The sequence below is a fragment of the Sus scrofa genome, chromosome 9, assembly GCF_054392235.1.
Source record: "Sus scrofa isolate SSC_HxYL_T2T_F1_AM1 chromosome 9, Sscrofa_HxYL_maternal_Yorkshire_Landrace_v2.0, whole genome shotgun sequence".
In the NCBI taxonomy this organism is placed as follows: domain Eukaryota; kingdom Metazoa; phylum Chordata; class Mammalia; order Artiodactyla; family Suidae; genus Sus; species Sus scrofa.
In genome coordinates this window covers 61,102,604-61,124,609 of record NC_139391.1, presented here as the reverse complement: position 1 = coordinate 61,124,609, position 22,006 = coordinate 61,102,604, and the positions used below count along the sequence as shown (strand labels likewise).

Below are 22,006 nucleotides of genomic sequence, written 5' to 3'. Positions count from 1 at the left end.
CAGGTTCCTCATGATATATCAAAGCTGTGGGCTCCTGCACACACACTCTGAGCTATATGATAAGCAAAATGCACCACAGACACTGAGGTCTGGCTTCACCGTTGATGGCAGAGCCACAGCTCAAAAGGTTTTGATCTGGGGAACAAAAATTTCAAGGCTTCCAGATGGTTCTCAAAGCAGAAAGCAAGGTGCCACTTGCTTCATCTGATCCCACAGAGTTAAACTCCCATCTCCGACCCAGAGACACAGGGAACTTAAACGTGAAACATACCTCAAATCCAGGTTTCCAATAAAGTAAAATTGGCCTCTTTTTGGCTCATGGAGGCTCCAAGGAACATGCCTGAAATGGAAGAAGAGGAATATAAGAACTTTTCATCTTGCTCTCTTTTCATGTCCTTGCTCCTTGCATATTGGCTCCTCCAGCTTTAACAGAGTCCTCCACTATGAGGACTTTAGTTACTATATTTCTGCACGCATGTACACCATGTGATAGCTTCAAAATCCCTTCTCTCAAATGCCCAACAAAAGATCTGAGCAGCCAACACTTTTCCATGATTCTAGACTTCAGATAAAACAGATGTGTATGTAATGTCCACTGGGATATAATTACAATTTTTTTTTCTTTGGCTTTTTAGGGTCGTACTCATGGCATATGGAAGTTCCCAGGCTAGGGGTCAAATCGGAGCTATAGCTGTCAGCCTTCATCACAGCCAAAACAACATGGGATCCAAGCCATGTATGCCACCTACACCACAGCTCCCAGCAACACCGGATACCCGATCCACTGAGAGAGGCCAGGGATCTAACCCTCATCCTCACAAATACAGTTCGTTTCCGCTGCACCACAATGGGAACTACCTACAAAATTTTTTTAAATGCTCATGAAAACATAAAAAATTTAAATCCACATCTGGGAGTTCCCTGGTGGTCTAGTGGTTAGAACTTGGCACTTTCACTGCTGTGGCCTGGGTTCAACCTCTGGTCTGGGAACTGAGATCCCACATCAATCTGTTGCATGACATGGACCCAAAATTTAAAAAATATAAATCCACATCTATAATGACAAAAAAGGAAAATGATGAACCATAACATAGAAACCAGAAACAACTGAAAAGTTTATAAAAGTGGATTATCCAACATTATTTAAGTGAATAAAATGAAATCCAGCAACCAACAATATAAGATTCTTTTTTTTTTTTCTTCTTTTTTGGCTGCATCCATGGCATGTGGAACTTCCAGGTCCAGAGAATGAACCTGCACCACAGAAGTGACCCAAGACACCTCGGTGACAATGCTGGATCCTCAACTTGCTGAGCTCCAATATAAGATTCTTGGAGTTCTCATTGTGGCTCAGTGATTTAAGAACCCAACATAGCTCTGTGAGGATGCAGGTTTGATCCCTGGCCTTGCTCAGTGGGTTAAGGATCTGGCATTGCCATCAGCAGTGTAGGTTGCAGATGCAGCTTGGATCCAGTGTTGCTGTGGCTATGATGTAGGCTGGAAGCTGATGCTCCAATTTGATCCCTAGCCTGGGAAGTTCCACATGCTGTACATAGGACTCTTAAAAAAAAAAAAAAAAAGATTCTTAACACACAGCATTCATTACAAAAAGTTTACTAGGCATTTTTTTAAAAAAGGTAAATATGATGTATAAACCAGAGAAAGAAATCAAGCAACAGAAATAAACCCAGAAATGACACATGGGTTGAAACTGGCAGAAAAGTTTATTTTAAAAGTTATAACTAATATAAGAGTTCCCACTGAGGCACAATGGGATTGACAGCATCTTGAGAGCGCCAGGATTCAGTGGGTTATGGATCCAGCATTCTCACAGCTTCAGCTTAGACTGAGACTGCAGCTTAGATCTGATCTGTGGCCTGGGAAGCTCCATATGCTGTGGAACAGCCACAAATGAAAAAAAATACATATAACAAATATAGACCATATCTTAACAAGTAAAGAAAATCAGGACCATAAAGAAGAAAACAAAATATATAAAAAAGACCCAAAAAGGAACTTCTAAATTTAAAAAATGTAATATTTGAAATAAAAAATACTCTAGATACCATTAACAGCAGAAAATGAAAAATATAGCACTAATACAAACAGCAGAACAGAAATAGGAATAAAAGGTCACTAAGCTTTAAGACAGAGAAAAAGAAATTGTGTAAACTGGAAAACAGAAAAAAAAGTAAAAATTAAGATGAACCAAGGCATCAGTAATATGTGGGATCTTATCAAGAAGTCTAAGTCCTCAGGAAAAAAAGGGAAGACAAAAATATTAGAAGAAATAGAGCCAAAATTTTACCAAGATTTGGTAAATTGATGAAAACTATAAACCTACAGATCCAAGAATCTCAATGAGCTATAAACCAAAAAAAAAAAAAAAAAAGTCTGTACATCAGAATCAAATCACTGAAAAGCAATGACAAAGAGAAAATGTTAAAAGCAACCGGGGGGGGGGGGGGACAAATTATACAAAGAATAAAAGAAAGATGAGTATAGCAGATTTGCCATCAGATAATGTATAAGTCAGGAGACAATGAAGAGACATTTTTTAGGTACTTAAAGCCCAAGACAAAAAAACAAAAAACAAATAACTGTAACTCTAAAATTCTATCACTGAAATTATCACCAAATTCTATCACTGAAATTATCACCAATGAAATAATCCCTCAAAGTTGAAGATGAAAGAAATTATTTTTCAAAGAAACAAAAGCTAAGATAATTCATGATTGACAGACTTCTACTCTAAGATGTAAAAAGAAGCTCTTTAGCAGAAGGAAATGATACCAGATAGAAGTTGTAATCTATATAAGGGATTAAAAGGACCCAAAATGGTAAATATATGGGTAAATTAAAAAAGATATTTTTATCAATACCTCAAATTTCTCTCATATATAATTAGATGTTCAAAGCAGGAAAAAAAACTTTATTATGAACTCTAGCTTATAAAAAACATTGCGCAGTGTAGCACAAAGAGAGGGAAGAGTGAAATGGAAGTATACAACTGTAAGATTCTGCAGTAAGAGCTTTCTGTTTTTAGAAAAGAGAAAAACTTAGGGATTTAAGAATTCCTAACTCTTAGATATAGAACTTTATACAAGCACTTTGGGAACAAATCCAAGATCCTTTAAAAAAAAGTTATTTAATTTGATGCCCTACTTTCAACAAGGACACATCATCCTGACAGAAAAGCAATAAGGAAAACTGGACTTGAGCTACATTTTAGATGAGAGGAAGACTTTGGGTATGATTATCAATGGAACTGAATACAGTTACGAGAATGAACATGGAGGAATCTCTCCTGGGTCTCCAGCTTGGAACTATATACACTTATGAGAATGAACAAGCTAAAACAGATAGGACTCTCTCCAGGGTCTCCAGCTTGCCCACCTCGGGCTTTGGGATTTCTCTGCCTCCATGATTGTGTGAGCCAATTCCTTTCTCTCTCTCTCTCTCTCCCTTTTTCTCTCTCTCTCTCTCTCACACACACACACACACACACACGAATACGAAGGCACATGCATGCCTGCACCCCTTCTGGCTCTGCTTCTCTGGAGAAGGCTCACTAACACAGGCATCCACAGTCAGAATGAGCAGACGGCAAGGAGCTAAAGCCTGTATTGGAAGGAACACTTACACTGTAATTGATGAACTGCTAGGAGCTCAGTAGAGATTGGCTTGAGAGTAGACTCTGAGGGAGGGGATATTCTTGGGGGCAACCCCCAGTTTCATGTGTTTTACCTCCAGGAGCCCTACCAAGCTCTCACTGTGAAAAATCTAAGAAAGACTCCCTCCTGCTTCCTATGGGGGATGGGGAGCAGGGGAATGTGGACATTTGAAAATAAGTTCAGGGCCTTCTGTTCTCCTTGACTAGAGACCTCTCTCAACTAGAAGTATTTTTGCCAGAGCCCAAGCAGGCCAGAGAGAGAGAAAAAAACACTTCTCTAGACATCCTCATGGAGGAAGGAAAGTGTGCAAATCCAGCACTCTCACCTTCAGCACAGGGGTGGGAAATGCCCAACTCAGACCCACAAAGTCAGGGACCCACCACAGGACAAGGGCATGCTCACCCCACCACCACATCAACAGTCTCCTGCAAAATGAAAGGGGTTTCTAGCCAAAGGAACTATAGGACTCAGACCCTACTTAAAGGGGAGTCCCTAGGAAAAACCAAAGACAGCAGGGAGATAAGAATGAGAATGCAAGAGGAAATTTTTTCCTCTTAAGCCATTGTTATGGCAAACAGTAAATACAGCACAATACCAAGCCAAACAAACATAAAACCTCACAATCTAGGTTTATTTCCCTCAGTTCCTTTTACCCACAAAGGCATGTCCACCTTTCAACAAAAAAAATTTAAGATATGCAAAAACAAAAACCATAGTCTAAAGAGACAAAGCAAGTGAAAGCCAGACTTAGATATGGGAAATATTTAGAGTTATTAGAGTGGGAATCCAAAACAACTATGACTCATATGCTAAAGGAAAAAGTAGATGGCAGGCAAGAACAGGTGGATAACCCAGGCAGAGGGATGGAAACTCTAAGAAAGAATAGAAGGGAATGCGACCAGTGAAGAATCCATAAGCTTGGAGGAAGGGCAGTAATAACTTACAAAACTCAACTGCGGAGAGAAAAAGCATTGGAAAAAAGGAAAATAACATCCAAGCACTTTGGACAGTTACAAAAGCTGTAACATAGATGTCATGGAAGTGCCAGAAGAAGATTAAAGACAAAAAGGAAAGAAGAAATACTTGAAGAAATAATGTCTGAAAAGTTCCAAAATGAATGACAGACATCAAACCACAGATCCAGGAGCAAACACAAAGCAGGATAAATATCAAAAAGCCTACATGTAAGTATATCATAAGCTAAAAGTGCTGATGGTATAAGAAAGAATGGATAACATAATGCAACCAGTAATGGCCTATACACAAAACCTGTCACTGTGTCCTCAACCGCTGGTCAGGATCTACTGCCTGTGGTGAAGTTCTTCTGAATCTATCATGAAATTTTTAATGATTGAAAACCTGTTCAAGATTGAAAGAAAGAAAGAAACTTGACTGAAAAAGAAAGACCAGCAAGACCAGCTAGACCAGCTGTAACTTTCAGACTGGGAAGTAAACAAAGGTAAAGCCATGGAAGAAGTTAGAAGGAAACATTGTTTCCCAAGCTGGTTCTGCAGCTGTAAAATGTCTCCCTTTTGAGTGAAAGTTGCTTTCTCTCAGCAACACCCAGAGACACCCCAGACCCTCTTTGCTATACCCATACACCCAACTGGTAACCTGCCCTAACCTCATGCCAGGCCCCACTCTATGAGACTCTCTGCTTCCTCTAACCCTGCATCGGGAACAACACCTGATCTGGAATTCATGCCTGCTCTTCCTATACTCTCTTGAGAGTCCCTAGGTGGACCCCAACCTTACCAAAGTCCCCCCAGCACCTGTTGTTGAGACAGACACTCAGACCCTCCTGATAATCAGGAAATCTGACTGTCAGACTCTAGGTTCCTCCCTGAAAAGACTTTGGCCAATTGGTTGTTAATCATTAAGAAGAGATAAAGAGGAGTTCCCATCATGGCTCAGTGGTTAACGTACCCACCTAGTAACCATGAGGCTTTGGGTTTGATCCCTGGACTCAATCAGTGGGTTAAGGATCCGGCGTTGCCATGAGCAGATGCAGCTCGGATCCTGCGTTGCTGTGGCTCTGCTGTAGGCCAGCAGCAACAGCTCTGATTAGACCCTAGCCTGGGAATCTCCATATGCCACTGGTGCAGCCCTAAAAAGACAAAAGACAGACAGACAGACAGACAGAAAGAAAGAGAGAACGTAGCCTTTTAACAACTAAAATAAATGTGTTCACTCTGAAAGACTGCCTTTATTCTTTATTCTCTTGTTTCACTTTGAGTGACTTAGAACGTCTTATAGTTTATGAAATAATGGTGACAATTTTTATGTTTCTGAGCAAGGATAACAAACTTTGCAGTCTTATTTCAACCACAAATATTTTAAAATTTTTACTAGTTCATGAAGTTTTTAAAAATTAGAGTTGATTTCAATACTATATTAGTTTCAGGTGTACAGCATAGTGATTCTTTTTACATAATGTAATAGTTCATAAAATCTCAATGTCTGAATCACTGCTATACAGAAGCAACAAAATAATGAGAAACAAATAAGGAAAACAATGTGATGCACACAAAGTACACAATCTGAAGGGAAATGCTTCAAAACATCCTCTCCTATCAGTCACCAAATTAAATCCAGATATCTGAAATATAGGTTTCTCATCTAAACCTAAAAAATCAAGTCATTGAAAAAGACAACTAAAACTATCAAAACTATACTAGATAAGCACTTTCTAAGCTTCGAAGGCTAGAAGGAAATCACTTATTTTTGTTAACTTTCAGCTTCTGGAATGAGGCTTGGTTCTGAATGAAACCCATCTCTGAACACGAAATTTTCTGGAACAGTATCTTATCCTGGGACCCATCACTGGGGCTATGACTCTGACAGCAGGTGAGGCTCTCCAAGGAGGAGTGCGGCCCACCATGCCCAGCCCCTCTTCCCCACTGGTGAGGGAACACATGCAGCCACGTCTGGCAGACTCCTATGCACGGGCCAGAGGGAGCCTGTGTTGACAGAGGCCCTGCCAGGCCATGGGAGCAGGCTCCAGACACAGGAGATCCTGGGATCACCTAAGAACTGAGCCATCCTCAAAGCTGTGAGAAGGCATAGAAAGCACCCCGACTCAGACGAGACTGGTACAGCCTGTGAGTGGCCACACTCACGTGGTAACCGTGTTGAAGCCACAGGCCTTCAGCTTGAGGAGGCTGTCCCTCCAGTACTCCTTGGGCACCCGGAAATAGTGGATGGTACCCGCCAGGATGAGGAAAGGGAAGTCCCCCAGCATGAAGTGCGAGTCCCTAATCGTCAGACCCACGTGCCGATCCTTCATGATGGAGGGGCTGATGGAGGTCTGGCTCAACCTGCAGGAACGAAGGAGGCACATGACATCTAGAGGTGACCCAGGAGACATGGCAAGTCAGAAAGGCCTGTCCTCCAGGGCCCTGGGCACACCGTCAGCACCGAGAGAAACTTCCCAAGCCTCCCCTCTCAAACATACCTTTCTGCAGGGTCTCCTTGGAGTTGAGACATTACCAGTAACCTTGAAGTCAGGCCCAGGAAGCCTACCAGTCTCACCAAGAAGGCCCACATACTAAACAGACAGGACAGAGCAGAGGTCAGGCTCCTTGAGCAGGAAGGGAGAGAGGCCTGGGCCTTGGAGGATGCTGTGGGGGCAGAGGGGCCTCTGGCAAGCAGGGCCCTGTACCCCTGTCTCTGGGCTTCTGCAGCAGACAGACACACCCTAGGCCACCTCTGGGCTGGAGAGAGAATGGCCGCCCAGGCCCACTGGATTTTGAGACACCAGCCACGTTTTAGCTAAAACCCAGCCTCCACCAGAGAATGTTTATAAACTGAATAATCCCTTGGAGTTCCCATCATGGCTCTGTGGTTAATGAATCTGACTAGGAACCATGAGGTTGCAGGTTTGATGCCTGGCCTCACGCAGTGGGTTGAGGATCCGGCGTTGCCGTGAGCTGTGGTGTAGGTGGCAGCTGCAGCTCGGATCCCGAGTTGCTGTGGCTCTGGCCATAGGCTGGTGGCTACAGCTCCAATTGGACCTCTAGCCTGGGAACCTCCATACGTGGCGAGTGCGGCTCTAGAAAAGACAAAAAGACAAAATAAATAAATAAATAAATAAATAAGCAAACAAACTGAATAATCCCTGGGAGATTCACCAGAGACATTGAACAGGTAAGGAATAGACTCTCAGAGTTCCATGTTCTGTAGAGCACATGGCTGGAACGTGGGAGGCGTCCTGGGGGGTGAGGGTGGCTCTTCAACTCCAGGCCAGCCTCCCACTTCTCTGCTACTATAGGGATCCATCTCCTCGGTTCTTAGGGTTCTATGGGCCAATTGAGAACCGAGGGGTCCATGGAGACCGGGCACCAGGGTGGGCCCAGGCCAAGAGGTCCCAGCGCCCGCCACAGACTCGCGGGCGGGCTGCCCCCACCCCAGCCCCAGCTCTGGGAGCGCAGAGCGACAGGCACCCCCCAGGGACCCCCAGGGTCTGAGCCCTGGCACCGCCAGCCAAGCTTGCCCTAGCCCAAGGGCCTTGCCTGGGGCTGCCCTAGGAGACCAGCGGGCTTTCAGCCCCCTTCTGAGGACTATGGGCCACAGGGACCCTCCCCCTCCTGGACCCTTGGAAGGAAGCGCTCCCTCTGCGCAGTCGCCGCCTCTCTGAGTGAAGCGCTGAAACCAGGAAGGTCCTTCCCTAGACTCGGGGTCCAGTGGGAGCGCCTCGGAAGCCGGCGATATCCCGGGGCGATGTGGATCCTCAGGGACCAACCCTGAAGCCGCCAACTCCAGGGCTTAAAGCCGCAGCTCCAGAAGCCGGTCCCGACCCGCGCAGGCGAAACTTGACCAAGTAGGATGCTAGTTCAGCTCCAGACCCACAGAATCCCAAACTCCAGCTTCCCCTGGAGCTGGCACTCCCCGTGCGGTGCGGAGTCGGGGACTGGGAATCCAAGGCTGTCCCGGCCAAGTAGCCCTTTGCGCGCGCGGACCGGGGGGCGGGGGCGGGGCTGCCTCACCTGCGCAGCCGCACCTGTTCTGGCCGCCTGCACCGCTGAAAATGCTCACCGCTGGGCTTGTGCGCGTCGGATCCAGGTTCCAAGGGCAGCTCAACCTTTATAGCAAATTCCGCTGGAGCGAGAAGAGAACAAACACCAACCCGCTCCACTCGCCCTCCCGGGTTACCTTCCTTCGATGGGGCAGGGCCGGGGCTCCCCACGGTATGAACTTGGCGGTGTTTCCCGAGGCGACTTTGCGCTGTATATCCGCGGGTGTTTCACTCCTCGGCTTCTGAACATTTGAAAGTCTGATCGCCCTTGGAGAGGCCTATGATGCTTCCCTTTCCTTCTGCTTTTCTGATTGCATGTTGCACTCTCTCTTCTTGCCGTTTAAACTCCCTTCCACTCTGGGCGTTGTAACCCGGTACATCAGAGGGAAAAACTCCTTTTGAAACATTCTCCACTAATGGAACCTGGACTTTTAGGAAGTTCTCTTAAGGAGCAGTTTCAGCAGTATTGCTTCAGGCTCTCTCCCAACAACTTCTTTCCCTGCTTCCTGTTATGCGCAGCGTGCAGGGGTTGTGTTTTCATTGTAGCTGCTGCCCTCTCCCTTCACCCTATTTCACCGAAGTTCATTTATTTCTTCAGCAGCAGGTTGGCCTCCTCTTTCCTTGGATAGGCACTGCCCTCTCCCAATACCTCCATCCAGGACAACGACCCTTTTAAATCCCTCACATGCTCCATCTAGGAGCTTACATAACCTCACACACACTCAGAAATACTCCTTACTGCCCCTTAAAAAGAGTGGAACAATGCCATTGGCAGCAACATGGATGGACCTAGAGATTATCATACTAAGTGAAGTAAGCTAGACAGATTTCAGATACTATATACTATCATTCATATGTGGAATACAAGGGAACTTATTTACAAAACAGAAACAGACTCACAGACTTCAAAAGCAAACCTATGGTTACCAAAATGTAAAGGTGAGGGGAGAGGGATGGATTGGGGATTTGGGCTTGGAATATGCACACTGTGGTATATGGAATGGATGGTCAACAGGAACCTGCTGTGTAGAATAGGGAACTCTATCCAATACTCTGTGATAACCTCTGTGGGAATGGATATATAAGTATCCATTCAACCATGTAAGTATGGTTGAATCACTCTGCCGTACAGCAGAAAACACATTGTAAACCAACTCTACTTCAGTAAAATTAAAAACAAATACTCTATCTCCAAGACACGATTGATTCTAACATTCTATGCTCTGGTCATTTTTTTTTAACACATTTCATTATATTTTCCCAAAACTGCTCTTCCTCCGTTTTTGAATGTCCAGTCTTCTATTCTCCCATTTTGCTCAGTTTACCACACTCATGCTGGTTTGTATATTCAAAAACACATCTCCTTCCCTTTCAGAAATGGCTCTTTCCTTAACTTCATGCATTGCTACTTTGCTAAGGTAATATACCAGCCTGCTTTCTCTTTCCTCTGCCCTGAGCAGATGTATGGAAATGGGCAATGTCATGAAACCAAACTTACTCAGACCCAGCAATGAGGGTTCCCTGTTTGGGGCAACGATTTAAATGTCCCTATGTCCCTATACCATACACACACACACACACACGCACAAAGTGTATAATATATACAATATATATATAATATATATATATAAATACTGTTATAAGCCCTACACAACATGCTTTTAAAAACCCTACATTATTAAGAGATACATGTATGCTATGTCACTCAAGATCCATTCCTCAGTGCTGGTAAACATAATGCATAAACTCTAAACCCTAAATGCTCACTCTCTTGGGTGACAATTTCAGTCTCCATAGAAACATTTCTCTACACCTTTCATCTTCAAAGCAAAAGATGGCTGTATCTGCTTGCCCTAAAAGCTGTAGGTGGGCTCTTGCCAAGCTTGGCGGCTCAACATGCAGAAGTGCATGAATTGTGGAAGAAGGGTACAACCTCCCACCTGTGGAAGGTAACCACAAAACCTCATGAAGTTGCCACTTCAGCAGTGCTGAGCACATTTCTTCTCTTCACATCCACTCTCAGTTCCGTGTGATGCTTACAGCCACTGCACATGGCAGGTGAGGAGCATTTTAGAATGCCAGACAGTTCACATTAGTCTTATATTTGTGTATTTCTGGATCTAGGCATGACATAAATGAAGGGTGATATTCTTTACATCAGCAAACAGACATTGAACAGCAGAATTTCAAATTATTTTGAAAGTGCTGAAAGTTAAAAAAATCTTTAAAAAGTAACCTAAAATATCAGCTATATTTAAATATTTTATATTTATTATTTATAATTTGTATTTTCCTTTGAATTTTATTAATTTTCAGCATCCCTATTCCCCACTTTAATTATCTTCCACTTTCCATGGCCAATCATTCAAGTGTGTTTTTTGTGCAATTGGCCCTTGGTATCTGCAAGTTCTGTATCTGGGGAGATGGGGGCTGACTGCAGGGAACTTGAGCTTCTGTGGATTTGATATCTTAGGAGGTTCTAGAATCAATCCTTTCCCACCCCATACTGAAAGGATGGCTGTGTATCCTTTGTTGTATATGTTCCTGAAAAACATGTATTGCTGCTTGTATGAATATATTATTTACTTACTTAATAGTGATTGTAGACCTTATTACAGTCCTGTCATTTATGATCTAAACATGTTATTATGTCAGTAAGTCTGTACATTACTCCCTGGTGCCTATGTTTTCTTCTAATGTTTCTGCAATTTGTTTTTTCACTTAAATCTTTGGTTCATCCAGAATTTATTTAAAGGGAGTTCTCTTGTGGTGCAGCAGGTTAAGGATCTGGCTTGGGTTGCTGCTGTGGTGTGAGTGTTCAGTCCCTGGCCTGGGAACTTCCACATGCCATGGGCATAGCCACAAAAAAAAGGGGAGGGAATTTATTTTAATATGCTTGAAATATGGATAAACTTTTCATTTTTTCCCCAAAAGGCTAGCAGATTACTCTCAAATGTAATTCTTTCCTCATTAATTTGAAAAGATCTTTATCATATAATAAATTATCATATACTTGTGTCTGCTCTGTATTCTGTAATTTTATTCCTTTTATTCCACTGGATCTGTCTGACCAGATCCAGTCTGCAAAGAGAACTTACACTATGCCAGACACTGTTCTAAACTCACTACCTGTGAACTCACTTAGCATCCTCACACCATTATGAGGTAGAACTCCTTTTATCCATGTCTCACAGATTTAGGAACCGAGGGAGAGTGAGTCTAGGTAACTTGCCAAAGGTGATGCAGCAGTTAATGGGAAATCCAGGATTCAGTCTCGGGTGACAGATCCCCAAAGCCTGTGCTATTAACCTCTGTGCTATGTAGCATATACTTTAATATTTCAATGCATTTCGTATGGGAAATTACTTTGTTGCAATGTTGGCCTCTAAGTACACTACCAGCAAATTATTCCAAAGGTCCAGGAACAGAAAGACTTAGAGACCAAATTAACTCAAATCACACGGTTTAACAAATAAATTTAAAACACAGAGTGAGAAACAAAAGAGAGATGGAGCAGGTAAAAACACTTAGGATAGAGTGCTAGCAGACAGAAGGACACTGCCTGAGTCCTGCTAATAATGTGGTTGGAGGTTGCAGGAGGCCCCATCAGAAGGAAGGTGCCTCACTTTCCCCACGGGAGAAGTAACAGTAGCTGGTCTCCTGAAAAGCCACAGGCCTTATCTGTTTTGCTTCAGTCGAGGACCCTGTGGACAATGAGTATCACCAGTAGGCAAGGGAATCAGACTTCATGAATATTGAGGGCCTCCTGTGGCTATACACATTTACCGTATCATGGACAGTCAGGCCTCTGTACAGGATTGGGACTAGAGTGGGGTATACGATGTATAGAAGCTAAGGGGCAACTTACTCTCAGTGTCATCAATATTTAGTTCATGTGATCACACACTTGTGACCTACCCACATCATCCACCAAGTGATTAATTTATCTATGCTTAACACATATTAAGAGTTTTATGCTTTCCATTGATTCAATTTTTTTTTTTTCTTTTTAGGGCTGTACTCGAGGCACGTGGAGGTTCCCAGGCTAAGGGTCGAATTGGAGCTACAGCTGCTGTCCTACTCCACAGCCACAACAACACCAGATCTGAGCTGCATCTGCAACCTACACCACCGCTCACGGCAATGCTGGATCCTTAACCAACTGAGTGAGGACAGGGATCGAACCTGCATCCTCATGGATTCTAGTCGGGTTCATTAACCACTGAGCCATGAAGGGAACTCTCGATTTGATATTCTTAAGCAACATGGCAAATGCACATTACATAGCTCAAGTCCCTGTCTTGGTCATTTTATTGAAGGAAGCTTCCTGATTATTCATGCCTTAATCCAGAAAAATTTTAGAATCCTTTGATCAAATTCATCAAGTCTTCATTAGACCATCTCACTTAAGCACAAGGTATTTAATTATTGTTCAATAGTTCTCTTCTGGAGCCTGAAAAAAATTAGAGGGTTTTCCTCTCTGGACAATGCTATGATTTAACTTCAATTTATTCATTAAGTTAATGAATATATATTGAGAACCCTCTATATTTCAAGCACTCTTTTGGGTTACATATGTAACTTTGATAAAACTTATTTTTTAAAAAGGGCAACAATTTCCCAGAGGCAGTTTTAACACTGTGGGTTAGTTCTCTGTTCTAGGAACATTGATGTGAAGAACAGTGGCTACTCAGGGAAATGTTCTGGGACATAAAAGTGGCCACCAGACCAAGGAAGTCTCAGCTCCCATGCCCCAGCAATCCCGCCCACAGGTGCGTGTGCTAGGGAACAGCATCTACTCCCCTCCCACCCCTTAAGGTGAAATCTCAGGCCCAGGAGCACGTGGGGTCTCCTACCTAGAGCTTTCTATACAGACGTGGCTGACCTCAGGCTTAGATGTAGCATCAAGGGGCCCACTGAAGAGCTGGTGGAACTGGAAAAGACAGGTGAATCTGATTTGTCACAGAGAAGCCACAAAGCCTTAAAACACCTTGCATCCATTTTTAGACGGAATGGACCCAGTTATCTCTGAGGTGGATATGCTAACCTTTGAGGGAACGGGGTTCCTGTTCCAAGGCAGAGAAAGGGGTTTTGAGAGCTTGCAGGCTGGGGGCTTTCTCTGGCTAGGATGTCAACTGCCATTCAGAAAGGGCAGGAACCCCGGGCAGGATGGGGAGGGACATCTCAGCTTTGGGAAGGTTCTCCATGGGACTCTGTGGCCTTACCCTGCCAGGTCACTGTGCAAGTCAGCAACTGTTAGTTTTAGTTGAAAACCCAAGTGTTTGTCTTTCAGAACAGCAGTTTGTATGTGACAGAAAATATTCCCAACCAACTTCCCCATCCTAAGAAAATGAAGTAATTGTTCGGTCAGTAAGATTCTATATATAAATTCTTGTCTTTTTTTCCTTACGAAAACATTTATTTTATGACAGGTTCTCAGGAAGGGTTTGTTGAGTGAACACAGAATTTTATGATAGGCTCTCTGGAAGTGTTTGTTGAGTGAATGTAGGATTTAGGGGGCCACCTGAGGAAGGTGAATCCTCTTGAATCAAGGGAAACAGCAACATCAATGATGGATATGACGAAAGTGTGGAGTGTCTGGAGTACAGGTACAGTTTGGAGGGCAGGGAGGGGCTGGGGCTGACTTTAATGACTTGAAATAAGCAATCATTTGGAAAAATAAACTTTGATCATTGTGAAATGACCCATCTTCCTTTAGGCTACAGAAGCAGACATGCTTCAGTGAGATGGAGATGGCAAGTACATGCAGCTTTGCCACAAGATTCTCATACTGATATTTTGCCCTAGGGGATATCGTGCATGCTCATTTCACTCAGGGAAGGTGTCAGTAATATGCTTAGGTGCCTCAGAAGATGGGTATATACATAGTTATGACCAATGGTAAAAGGAAATGATGGATCTGGAGACTAAATATGACACAGTTGAATCATGACCATCATAACATCTATAGCTAAGAGGAAGTTGTTTTGGTTTATTGTAAGAGAAGAGTCCAGGGAAACCCATAAAAGGCATAGGACTGAAAAAAAAAAACCAACAAAACAACAACAACAAAAAAAAACTGATGGTGAGAGAGAGGCAGGACTACTTTCTTTTTGCCCAAAGCTATGTCTTCAATATTCCACAAAGGGAAGCCTGAGGTTTCTCGTGTACACCGACTCTCCTCAAGGAAGGACATCTCCCAGTCAAGCAGGGCAGAGTCTACAGTGAAGGTGGTCGTTCTAGTTTAGGACACATAATTTGCGTTTAGAGGAAGATCAGAAACCCAGGTCAGGTTGGAAAAGAGGAGTGAATACTTTCAACTATAAAGTACGAAATATTTAGCAGATCAGTGAGGAACTTGCACACGGCTGTGACCAAACTCCCCCACCCCCGGGGAACCTCCTACAGCCACTGTCCCTACTGAAGAAGTGGCAGGCCCTCTGACAGCCAACACAAGGTGCCTGGCATGGTGCTTGCCAATCAGCCAGATGTGCCACAAATGCATGCATGTGCATGCACAAGATAAACGGCAGGTGTTTCTCTGGGTGTGCAGTCAGTTCCTACCTGGCATGGGGTCCAGGGAGCTCTTCTGAGGAATAGGATACAGAAGTGAGGAACAGGGTGAGGATAAATTTGAGCATAAACAAGTGCATCTGGACTTGGACTCAATTCCAAAGAATGGGGGTGATATCCAGCGAGGAAGATAAAGCCAATGATCAGAAATGGGCAAGACATTGGGACAGAGTTCAGGGGGTACCACAGGAGGAACAAAGGGACATGGAAGTCCTGGGGACTCTGTAACAGGGTGGAGTCTGATGTTCTCAGCATTCTCTTGGGCCATCCTTAACTCCAACCACGAAATCTGAAAAAAGAAAATAGCAGCAAGAGGCGATGCTTCTACTTTCTCCATCCAGACTTCAGCACGGTGCTGACATTGGACAATCTGACATTAAAAACTGATTAAACTCCAGTGACAGGGAGTTCCCGTCGTGGCGCAGTGGTTAACGAATCCGACTAGGAACCATGAGGTTGCGGGTTCGGTCCCTGCCCTTGCTCAGTGGGTTAACGATCCGGCGTTGCCGTGAGCTGTGATGTAGGTTGCAGACGCGGCTCGGATCCCGCGTTGCTGTGGCCCTGGCGTAGGTCAGTGGCTACAGCTCCGATTAGACCCCTAGCCTGGGAACCTCCATATGCCGCAGGAGCGGCCCAAGAAATAGCAAAAAGACAAAAAAAAAAAAAAAAAAAAAAAAAAAAAAAAAAAACTCCAGTGACAGATTTTGACAAATAGTAAACCCAATTACTATATAATTACAGGATGTGGTCAAGGCTCACTAATGTATCTGCTGTAAATAAAGCTTTGAAAACAGCTGACTTTAGAAATGATTTGGGTGGATTAAAAGAAAGAAAAAAAATTGTCTTTAAAATAAGAAAGTCATGGAGTTCCTGCTGTGGTGAAGTGGCTTAAGGATCTGGCGTTGCCACAGCTGTGGCTTGGATTTGATCCCTGGTCCGGAAATTTCCATACGCCATGAGTGTGGCCATTAAATTTTTTTTTTTTTTTTTTTTGGTCTTTCCTAGGGCCACACCCTCGGCATATGGAGGTTCCAGGCTAGGGGTTTAATCGGAGCTGTAGGTGCCAAGCCTATGCCACAGCCACAGCAACTCGGGATCTGAGCCTCATCTGCTACCTACACAGCTCACAGCAATGCCAGATCGTTAACTCACTGAGCAAGGCCGGGGATATTGAATCCACAACCTCATGATTCTTAGTCGGGTTTGTTAACTACTGAGGCACAACGGGAACTCCAAATTTTTTTTTTTTTTAAAGTAAGTAAATGAATGACAAGGAAAGCCTCCAGCACTGGTATCAGCAAACTGATTTTCTTTTCTTTCTTTCTTTTTTTTAATTGGCATATGGAAGTTCCTGGGCCAGGGATTGACTTCGAGCCACAGCTGTGACCTACCCTGGCTCTTTTAACCCACTGTGCTGGCTGGGGATTGAACCTGCACCTCTGCAGTGACCTGAACTGCTGCAGCTGAATTCCTGATCCACTCTGCCATAGTGAGAACTCCCTGACTTACTAATATGGGCTTTTAGTCTGCCCACAGGGTGACTTTAAGTAAGCCCCCTAATTTCTTTGGGAATTTTTTTCCTTGTAATTTAGTTCTGTTGCCATGAACTGTATGCCATGAACTCCCCCACCCCTCAACTCTTGGTACCATTTTTTACCTCAGCTGAAGTCTTTAAAAGTTTTTTTTCAGTATAAAATATTTTTATTATATATTATCAATTAAAACATTTATCAGTACTGTCCTTGCTTCCCACTCCTTAAATACCAGTGCCATGAAGTTTTTTTTTTTTTTCAAAATAGCTTTATTTAGGTATAATTGACCTACAATGAACTACACATATATTTAAAGTATATAATTTGATTAGTTTTGCCATACACATTCACCTATGAAAGCATAATCGTAATCAAGAGTTAAAAAAGAAAAAAAGAATGTATACATGTATGTGTAACTGGGTCACCATGATGTACAGTAGGAAAAAAATGTATTGGGAAAATAAAAATCGATTACAATTAAAAATTTTTTTAAATTTTTAAAAAATTAAAAAAAAGAGTGAACAGTGCCATTGTCAGCAGATGATTCTTTGTGCCTCTTCGTGGTCCTTGTCTACACCCTCCATCCCCCTGTCACTCTCAGTAGGTAACTGGTTACTGTTTTGAGATTCATCCATGCATCTATCAGTAGTTCATTCCTTTATATTACTGAGTGGTCTTTGTTTTTTTATCATTTTTATTTTTCCCATTATTGTTGATTTAGTGTTCTGCCAATTTCTACTGTACAGCAAAGCGACCTAGTCATATATTCTTTTTCTCACATTATCCTCCATCATTTTCCATTACAAGTGAATGGATATAGTTCCCTGTGCTATACAGCAGGTTCTCATTGCTTATCCACTCCAAATGCAATAGTTTGCGTCTATTAACCCCAGACTCCAAGTTTTAAGACCATGGGAGAACACAGATGAATACGATCCTATGAAAGTGATGGGTCAAGACACTGAATTACATTACAATGACAGAATGATGGGAATATATTCAAAGGAAAAGACTGTGCTTTGCTGTAGCCTAGATGTTTGAATCCCCCTAAAACTCCTGTGTTCAAGCCCTAACCCTCAATGTGATGGTATTTGGAGATGGTAACTGGGGGGTAATTAGGTCGTGAGGGTGGAGCCCTCATGAGTGAGATTAGTATCCTTATGAAGAGACAGGAGATGACCTGTGTCCATCATGTGAGGATACAGCAAGAAGGCAGCCAGACACTGAAGACAGACGGTGTCTGTCTGCAAACCAGACACCGAATGCCAGCACTCTGATGGTAGACTTCATCTCCAGAACTGTGAGGTGGTCTTGACTCCACCCAGTGTATGGTTATACTGGGACCAAGCCAACTGAGATGGTTTTTTTCTAAAAGTCAATTTGTGACTTCCCTGGGACCTGGCCTTGCTTCTGTTTGTTCTCTGTATAACAGCACAGGTCTGAACACAGTGTGCCTCCAGCACTTTGAACTCTGGTTGCAGCATATTAAACACACGGCTCAAAAATTATCAGAGGGCTTATCTACATAGAAAGTCCTCCCACTCATGTGTAGACCAGCAAAGCAACGATGAATGGGGGAAGTCTGTGAAAAGCATGCAGAGAACAGGTTTCTGGATCCTAGAATACCAAACAACTTTGGGAATCACCACAGGTGACAAAAGTTTTGTGGAGGTGAGAGCCAGGAGCCCTGTGACCAGCACTAAGCAGTCAGACTGTGTGCTATAGCCGGCCTCTCTCTGAGAGCCATGCCCCATGTCCATCTGCCTCTCCTACATGTGGATATGGCCGGTGGCCATCACATCAGCCTGTACAATGTAGTTTATCTCCATCCCCAGACCCGCCTTTCCTCTACTGTTTTTTCACTGCCCCCAGCCTGGCCATCCTCCTCAGCTCCCTCATCACCCACCCAGGGGTCTCCATTTAAGGCTGGCCAGCACCTCCCCTGCCCCTACTGCAACCAGGCCCCGTTATTGCCCTGCTTACACATATATGTAAGCAGCACTCCAGGAATGTCCACTGGTTACCTTCCCGTCATCGCCCTGCTGGCTGGTGGCAACTGTCAAAAGGGCTGTCCAACTTCGGAATGTCCCTGCACGCTTCCTGAAAAGCAAATCTTTTAAGGGCCTCTCCATCTTAAAATCCATCCATGCTCTCCATCATCACAGAATAAAATCCAAGTCCTTGGCAATGAGACCTGCACAGTTGAACACTTCTTGGGTGGGCGGCATGGAGGGAGAGCCTTGGGACCTGAAGGGCCTTGCTTTCCCCCGAGAAAATTACGGAGCCACAGGGGCTCCTGGACCTGTTGGCAAGGACCTGAACCCCTAGCCCACCACACCCTGTTCTCAGGCTCCACATCCTTGGCCACCCAAGCTTGAACCTACGCAGGCTCCAAACCACAGCACAGGGAGTGGAAGCCACACCAGGGCTTCTTGACACCGAGGAATGGGCTCCTGATGTGGTCTCGACAGCCAGTTGACTTCAAAAATGTTTTACTTTCACGTAAGTAGTTTCACAGGAAGCTGTAAAGTGAGTGTGTGTGGAGGCCCAGCACTGGCTCCTTGTGTGTGCACATCTGCGGCCTCGGGGCCACCATCACAGTCATGATGTAGACCTGTTCTCTCCCCACAAGCCCCCCTACAACCCCTCCCCCAGCCTAACTCTGGCTTCCACCTCTGTGTCCGCATTGTTTCCGAGATGCTCTATGCAGGGACGGCCTGGACATGCCCTCTGAGCTCACCTTGCTTCCCTGGAGGCCCATCCAAATTCTTATGTCACTGACTTCGGGTGCTGGGTCTTGCCTATCCCTGTATGGGACTGGCTGGCAGCTACAATTAGTATCACACAGGCGATGGTGGCTTTTTTCTGGTCTTTTTTTTGCCTTTTTAGGGCTGCACTGGTGGCATATGGAGGTTCCCAGGCTAGGGGTTGAACTGGAGCTGTAGCCACCAGCCCACACCACAGCCACAATAATGCGGGATCTGAGGTGCATCTACAACATACATCACAGCTCGTGACAATGCCAGATCCGGGGATTCAATCTGCAACCTCATGGATACTAGTCAGATTCATTTCCACTGAGCCACAATGGGAACTCCAGGTCTTTCTCTATTCATTCAAAAACACTGAGTTCCCGCTGTGCACCAGGAAGGCACCGAGGAGGGAGAGATGAATCGGGTATATTTCTGACTCTGATGACCTTAAAGCCTAGGGGAGAATTTACAGCCCATTAAACCCATGGAATGATTTATAGACAAAATGGAAAGCAGTGATACTCCCAGATTTTCTGTCAAAAGACCAGACTGGTGTGAGCGGCTCAGGGCCTAACCCAGGTGAGGGGTGAGGAAGGTAACCAGTGGACAGTCCTGGAGTACTGCTTACATATATGTTGTGTATGTAGCTCTTTACCAAAACTTGAGAAAACTGATGGTGATAACATAACAGTGTTGTAATGTGAGGCTGAGGAGGGAGAACAGGGCCCAGGCCCCACACAACCATAGCCCAGGGCTCCAGATGCCCTGCTTGTCTGCTAGGTCGAGCAGAGAGAGTTCCTTCCTCCTGTTCTGTGGGGTTAAAGGGGGAAATCTTCTGGAACTCCCACTGGACCCAGGGGATGAGACAAGCAGCCAGGAGACAAGCGAAAGGACCAGAGCACAGAGAGCATCATGCTCACAGGTAAATGAGGCTGGACGCACCCAGGTCAGGTGGAGATTACCCTGGCTCCCCTCTTCCCCTGCTCACCTGCTCCTTGCCACAGGTCACCAGGCAGCTGGGATCAGATCTTTGGCTGAGTCTTGCATCTCCCCTGGCCTCACTGGACCCCCCTGTCCCCTCCCAATGGGAGGTACTAACTGGGAATTGATGTGGGAACACACACTTTGATGCCCCTGTGGTGATCAACCCTGTCCATGGAGAGCATTCATTCCTGTGGTGTTTGGCCGGTCATAATTCCCAGGAATGACAGGCCTTTCCAAGTGCCAAAGATGACAAACTTTGGGAGAACATACAGAAATGTTCAGATAAAGCAGAGCATGGACTACAGGAACTTCACCGTGGAGCTGATGAAACTGAGCTTCTGGGCCCTTCCAAGATCCTGGGAGAAACCTTAGTGACTCATGTGCTTTCTGTCATGTTGGCAAAAGGAAAATGCAATCTTGGAGTTCCTGTCATGGCTCAGCAGAAACAAATCTGACTAGCATCCGTGATGACACAGGTTCAATCCCTGGCCTCGCTCAGTGGGTTAAGGATCTGGCATTGCCGTGAGCTATAGTGTAGTCACAGAGACAGCTTGGATATGGCGTTGCTGTGGCTGTAGCACAGGCCCACAGCTGCAGCTCTGATTCAACCCCTAACCTGAGAACCTCCATATGCCACGGGTGTGGCCCTAAAAAGACAGAAAAAAAAAAAAAAGAAAAAAGAAAATGTAATCTTGCCACTGATCTGGAAGAGGCTGACTAGGAATAGTAATCAGTTAGTAATCAGCACTGACTGGTGGTCATCATTCAAACACTATAAATGTTCTTCAAAGAGATGTGCCTGCCACCATGCCACTTGGCCTCCCCACAGTTCTCGCTGCTCCTCTGTCAAGCGAGGTTAATGATACTGCTATTTGAAAGCACTCACTTTACTCTGTCCTGAGCTCTTCCCCTTGCTCATGAACTGTCCCAGGAGAGAGGAGCCCTTGTTCTCTCCAATTTACAAGAGGAAACAGAGGTTTAAGCAGTTTTGCTTTAAGCCACGGTTGGTGGCAGAGCTGGCAGTCAGACGGCAGAAGAGTTGGCCTCCAGAGCCTGGGCTCATCCAGCAGCAGCACTGGTTTTCCGCAGGGCTGTCACTCAATTTGCTTTCAACCAATCAGCACAACCAACATGGCGTGGGTGTCTATTCATGCAAGGCTCCCCCGTGAAGATCAGGACATAGTTTACAGGAAAGCGCTTTGGAGAAGGCCTACTGTTTGTAAGATGAGTCGGTTCTTCAAAAAGTCTACATCTTTTTTGTGTGTGTCTTTTTAGGGCCATGCCTGCGGCATATGGAGGCTCCCAGGCTAGGGGTCAAATCAGAGCTTTAGCCACTAGCCTAGGCCACAGCCACAGCAACGCAGTATTCAGGCCACATCTGTCACCTACACCACAACTCATGGCAATGCTGGATCCTTAACCCACTGAGCAAGGCCAGGGATCGAACCTGCGTCTTCATGGATGCTAGTCAGATTC

General features: G+C 44.7%; 1 protein-coding gene and 1 long non-coding RNA gene across 21 annotated transcripts in view; both read right to left on the bottom strand.

Annotated features, from left to right (window-relative positions):
• LOC110255463 (beta-galactosidase-1-like protein 2) overlaps window positions 1-9,423 on the bottom strand; it is a 45,132-nt gene extending 35,709 nt beyond the window's left edge. For 6 of the 19 annotated variants that reach the window (XR_014815614.1, XR_014815610.1, XR_014815615.1 and 3 more), the window contains exons 1-4: window positions 8,416-8,644; window positions 7,129-7,221; window positions 6,794-6,991; window positions 272-340 (exon numbers count right to left, since the gene is read on the bottom strand). Coding sequence is in view for 9 of the 19 variants with exons in the window: in XM_021063177.2 (XP_020918836.2) it covers window positions 272-340; window positions 6,794-6,991; window positions 7,129-7,220 (359 nt within the window). In the remaining 10 variants the exon portion in view is untranslated. The other 13 variants (XR_014815611.1, XM_021063178.2, XR_014815617.1 and 10 more) reach the window with 11 other exon arrangements.
• A 7,615-nt stretch (window positions 9,424-17,038) lies between these two features.
• LOC146399950 (uncharacterized) lies at window positions 17,039-21,829 on the bottom strand. Of its 2 annotated transcripts, none has more exons than XR_014815618.1 (2): window positions 20,195-21,829; window positions 17,039-18,794 (listed from the first exon to the last, which is right to left on the bottom strand). It is a non-coding gene; the product is annotated as an uncharacterized LOC146399950 (long non-coding RNA). The 2 variants fall into 2 exon arrangements; XR_014815619.1 differs by having other exon boundaries at window positions 21,279-21,829.
• Window positions 21,830-22,006: the final 177 nt, after the last annotated feature.